Below are 6081 nucleotides of genomic sequence, written 5' to 3' on the forward strand. Positions count from 1 at the left end.
GTTCAATCCCCCAGCACCACATGCCAGCCAGCCCCACCCCCTGGTGGGCTGAGCTGGCCACACACACACACACACACACACACACACACACACACTAAATGAATAAATTAATTAAAAAAACAGGAATAGCCAATTAACAATGGCTGTTATAGTATCTATTTTTATCATCAAATCTGATGCTCAGAGTAACATATACTTGTGCAAGATTAGGGAAGTATTTGGATATTGGCACTTGCTTTCAAGAAATCTTATTTCTTTTGTCCTTTTTTGTTTTAATTTATTTTAAAGAGAGTATAAAAATGAATAAGACATTAGAAACCTTACACATTTGGAAAATCAGAATGAGAGCATTCAACTGTAGGTTTTCAATTACACATTGCTGTCCTTCATGTAGTTGCTCAAATCGCAGATATCATCATACAGCGTTAGTCAAGATGAAAATTCTAAACATTAACTGCTAAATGAACTTATAGCACAATCACCTCAGACATCCTGTATCAATACATGAATTGTTTTTCCTTCATCCCTTTTTTCTATCATTTCTCCTTTCCCTGATCTTTGTTGTTTAAATCTTTAGTTCAGTTTCTTTCCATTTTACTATATCTATTATACCTTTCAAGTTTTTCTTTCAGGTTCTTACATTAGGGAGACAATATATTTACACATATGAGTCTGATTTATTTCATTTATAACTGTAGAATCTAGCTGCATCCACTTACATATAAAGGTTTCAAGTTTGTCTTTCTTTACAGCTGAGTAGTACTCCCTTGTATAAAAATACAACTTTTTCTTACATTCATCAAATGATGGGCATTTTGGTTGTTTGCAAGATTTATCTGTAACAAATTGTGCTGTTATATACATGGGTTCATGTATATCACTATGGTATGATGTTTTCAGGTCTTTTGGGAAAATACCCAGAAGAGGAACAGCTGGATTGAATGGGATTTCCAGTCCTTTTTTTTTTATTTTGAGGAATTTCCACACTGAATTCCATAGTCATTGCACCAGTCTACATTCCCATCAACAGTTGAAAAGGGTTCCCTTTACCCCACAACCTCTGCAGCATTTGTTATTAGTTGATTTCTTTATATACCAATTCTTTCTGGGATAAAATGGTATCTCAGTGTTATTTTAATTTGTATTTCTTGAATGGCCAGTCCTGTGGAACATTTTTTAATATATTTATTTGCCACTTGTATTTATTCCACTGAGAAGTATGTATGCATCCCAAATGCCCTTTTTTCCCATAATTTTATTGAGAAACAAATAGCAATGAGACAGTTTCAAATCAAATTGGTAGGACAGTTTCAATAATTAACAAGTTGCATACATTCTTCCTAGTGGTTAATTGCTGTTCAAAATGCGGATATGATATCCTATTTACAAACACCATTAGAACAAATTGCTCTATTCATTAAAAGACTGTAACTATATATCTATCCCAACCACTTTGATACACAGATACAAAATGGACATTCATCTGTATCTCTTTTTTTGTTAAGTTCCATTATTTGAATATTACAGGTGTGTAAACTCAGAAAATATTCTAAAAGAGTCCCGTAGCCCATAATAGTATTGGGTCTTCCGCTTGACTCCAAATACCCATTTTTGATTTGTGTCTTTAAATTTTTAGGGGGAATTTTTTTTTAGTTCTTTATATAATTTAGACAGAAGTCTTTATCTGAGGGATTTTTTGTTGTGAGTTTTTCCAAATTGTGGGTTGTCTTTTCACTCTGTTGGTATTTTCTTTTGACATGCATAAACCTCTCGATAATATGAGATCTCAGTTGTTGATTCTTTGCAGTATTTCCCATGCAGTTTGGTTTTTGTTGATGAACTGTCTGCCTACTCCTATGTTTTCAAGATTTCCAGCTACTTTCTCTTCCAGGAGATTTAGTGTTTCTATTTAATGTTTAGATCTGTAAAACATCTTGACTTTACTTTAGTGAAGTATCATTTTAGGTTTTGGTATGTGGAGAGCCAGTTTTTCCAGCACCATTTGTCAAAGGGCTATCTTTCTTCCAGTGAAAATGTTTGGCTACTTTATCAAAGATAAGATGGCTAAGTGTGTTTGTAGGTGGATCTGCATCTTCTAATCTGTTCCACTGAATCTTGGGTAGGTTTTATTTGCCAGTTCTATAATGATTTTATCACAGTAGCTTTGTAGTATAATTTCAAGTCAGAGATTGTAATGCCTCCTGCCTTGCCTTTGTTGTCCAAGATTGGATTTGTTATAGTAGGTCTTTTCTGTGTCCAAATATATTTTAAGGATGTTTTCTCTAGATCTGTGAGGTGCAGAGATGTATTTTGATTGGAATTTCACTAAATCTTTATAATAATTTTGGGATTATGGCAGTTTTCACAATGTTTGTTCTTCCTAACCAGGAGCAAGGAATATCATTCCATTTTCTGAAATCTTTGGTCTCTTTTTTTAGAGGCTTGTAATTTTCAATAAACAAAACAGAGGATAGAGAATCATCCTGAGACACAGTCAATTATTTCCTCTTCATGAACAGAGCCAAATGCATAAAAGAAGAAAGAATCTATGCAAAAGTGGCCCTGGGAACACTGGATACCTGCTTACCTCAAGACTGAAATTGGACCCATAATTTCACCATGAAATGAGCCAAAATCAAAATGAAGAAATTAAACATTAAAAAGAAATACTGTACATGTTGGAAAATATAACATGGAAAACACTTGAAATTATAAGTGTAAGAGAGATTCCCTAAAGAGAACCCAAACTGATCAGTAAATAACTAGAATCAGCAGATGAGATGGGTTCAAGTCAAAAAGCTTTCACACAGCAAACAAAATCGATAGGCTGAGTGAAGAGACAAAGTGCAAAATGACAATTTTTCCAGTTCTTCTTCAGACAGAGAAATAATACCTACAATGTATAAGAATTTTTTAAAATCACTTAAAATATCCAATTTACAAATAGTCTTGTGAAATCTACAGGGAGTTCTTAAAAAAAGAAATAAAAGTGGCTGAAAAATAAAACAAAATGTGTTGATCACTCCTGACCTCTAGAGAAATGCAAAAAAAAAAAAAAAGTTGCTAAGACTCCATTCCACACAAGAAGAAAGAAGGGCAATCATCAACTCAACAAGTGAAGATTTTTGAAATCACTGCATTCAAAGAGGAACACACATTCATTGTTGAGGAGAATATGAACTAGGACAACCAATATGGAGCTCCTATGGAAATTCATCAAAGGGCTAAAATTAGAAATTATATATGACCCAGCTATAATTTTTCCAGCTATCATTTCAAAAGAGCTAACACAGCATATTGCAGTGATCTGTGTATACTAATGCTTACCACAGCACAATTCCTAAGAACTCAATCCTGGAGCTACCTCTATGTGCATCAGAAGATGAGGGAAGTGCGGACTGTTCTTCAAGGAATGCCACTGAGCTATAAAGAAGGACAAATCACAGACATTTGTAGAAAGCTGGGTAAACCTTGAAAATACGCTATGAAGTAGTATAAATCAGGCTTAAATATCACATGGCACTTCTAACCTGCAGAAGGCAAAGTACAAATAGTACAGGAAAGGTTGAGTAGAAAAAGAAAGGGAGTTAACTTCTCACAATGAGGATGGTGCCAAGAGCAAATGGGTAAGAAAAGTGAGAGACAGGACAGGAAAATGAGTAGAATACGGATATGACATGTCCATGAATTAAATACATCTGAATGAATGTAAACACTGTATATTGTAAACATGTGATAGCATCAAAAAATCAAACCAAAAAATAAGGAAATGAGATTCAGACAAGGACAAAGAAAGGCACAAGGAACAAGGAAGGAGATTTAAAGAAAATCTAGGAGCTGGTGAGATGGCTCAGAAGTCTAAAGCCCCTGCTTAGGCAATCTTAGACAAATGCAGTGACCACAGTTCGATTTCCAGCAACACATGCCATGCCAGGCCTGCCCCCTGGGGAGGCAAAGCCGGCCGCGCGTGTGCACACACACACAAAAAAAAAAGGGGGGGTGTTGGGGAGATGGCTCAATGGAATAAGTGCTTGCCTGGCAAGTGCAGGGACCTGAGTTCAATACCCGGTTCTGCCAAAAAAAAAAAAAAAAAAAAAAAAAAAAAAAAAACATTGAATCTAGTGTTGTGTACATACGCCAACACCCTAGGATGAACGTGTACAGATTCTACTGTAGATATGTACTAATAAAAAGAAACTGAATTAAACAAGAGAAAAAATAGAAGATTCTACAAGGCAAACAGTGCAGAGCATTTTGAGCAAAACTGAAGAAAGGAAAAGAAAACCACAGATTCTAACTGCAAAGCAGCCTCAGGAAACTGCACCTGGTCCTGGGTATGACAGGAGCTCAGTGTGTCCTGTGACCCCTTTGGTTCTGAGCTCCCCCGCAGAGAGGTTTATGTCTGGGCTCACACTAATCTCCTCTCACTGTGTATCTTGCACAGTAATACACAGCAGTGTCCTCAGATCTCAGGCTGCTCAGTGTTAATGAAACTTGGCTCTGGTAAGTGTCCCTGCTGATGCTCACTCGAGATTTAAGGTCGGGGTTATAATATATGCTTCCACCGCTCCATATACCACCAACCCATTCCATTGCCTTCCCTGGGGCCTGACGGGTCCACTGCACACCATAACTACTTAAAGAGAATCCAGAGACTGTGCAGGTGAGGGACAGGGTTTCTGAAGGATTCACAAGGCCAGGTCCTGACTCCTGCAGCTGCACCTGGGACAGGACACCTGAGGACAAGGAGCATCACCATCAGTCAAACATATCTGACACCCTGTTCCCAGGTCCCTCTCTTGAAACGCAGAGCCACTCACAGCAGGGTGCTGCCACCAGGCAGAGGAACAGAGCCAAGAGCTCCATGATCAGGGAAGGCTCCTTTGGGAGGAGACTGGGGCTGCTCAGCCAGGACTGGCTTTTCATTCTGAGCCTGGTGCTGCTTTGCATGCGGGAGGCCCTGAGCTTATAAGAGTGAGACAGATGTGTAGGTGCTTGAGTCCTTCCCAGGGACAGTGATTTTCTTAGCATGCTCAGCTGCACTGTGAATAGCAACACTCCAGAGATATTTTTTTGTATTTTCTGTAGTACTCATACTTGACACAACATGAAATTACGCAAGGGGAAAGATTTGTCAATTTTGAGCACAATTCATGTAGGAAAATTTAACAGTAAAGTGGTCATGTTCTCGGTAGGTTTTGACCTGCTGACTCTATCTGCTAATGCTTGCCTTTCCAACAGGAGGATTTGTAGTGGAGCAGAGAAGGGTGCGTCTCTGGGATTCTTATTTGAGATGGGTAAAAATGTTTAAAAACATAACTAAACTTTCTTAGTTTCTGATGTAACCCCTCTGCTCTTCTCCATGGCTGCCTTCTCTAAAATTGTTGCTTCATTCTTTGGTGCAGTTTCTGTAAACAACCTCTAGACCTTGTTGGGTGGGTCCTCACAGTCTTCATTTAAGGAAGTCTATGGAAGGCCAAGTGTCTCCATCGCAGCCCACACTTGAATTTTTAAAGTCAGGGCCCTCACAACAGCTGTTGTTGGAAGCATGTTTGGGGAATGCAGAGCATGCTCCACATGGTGTCCACTTAGCCCTGTTGGTCCTCTGCTGCCTTTGCTTGCACACACCAGAGCCAAGAGTCCTGCATGTCAGTCAGGACCAGGAGTGCAGCCTGAGGGCCTGTGCTTTTTAGTAAGTTATTTTCTGGAAGAACCAGCAAAACTAAGCCTTGAGTTTAAAATGAAATTTTCTAACTTTGCCTGAGGTTTGGCAGAGAAGTCAGAGGTTGGCTGAGTTTGGCAGCTCACGTGTTCTCACCCATGTTGGAAACAATGTCTTTTTATTCTTTTAGAAGAACAATAAAATCAAGAGAATCTCGAAAAAAATAAAAATAAAATCAGAGCTCTCTAATGCTGTCTGGAAACATTGGGATTCCTCATGGACTACAGATATTCTGCCCCTATCTCTCAGATTTGTGATGCTGAAGACTCATATATTGATAATCAACTCGCTAGTCATGTAGGCCACACAATTTAACATAGAAAATCTTCTATTTGAAATTGTACCTTCTAATTATAGAT

At 38.2% G+C, this 6081-nt stretch overlaps 1 gene segment (V, D, J or C); it reads right to left on the bottom strand.

The window, feature by feature from the left end:
* Positions 1-4413: 4413 nt before the first annotated feature.
* Positions 4414-4876, bottom strand: LOC101561786. The segment is given in 2 exon segments: positions 4414-4736; positions 4821-4876. Coding segments are annotated over 2 exon segments (369 nt in total).
* Positions 4877-6081: the final 1205 nt, after the last annotated feature.

Source organism: Octodon degus, unplaced genomic scaffold (genome assembly GCF_000260255.1).
Source record: "Octodon degus isolate 3935 unplaced genomic scaffold, OctDeg1.0 scaffold00255, whole genome shotgun sequence".
Classification (NCBI taxonomy): Eukaryota; Metazoa; Chordata; class Mammalia; order Rodentia; family Octodontidae; genus Octodon; species Octodon degus.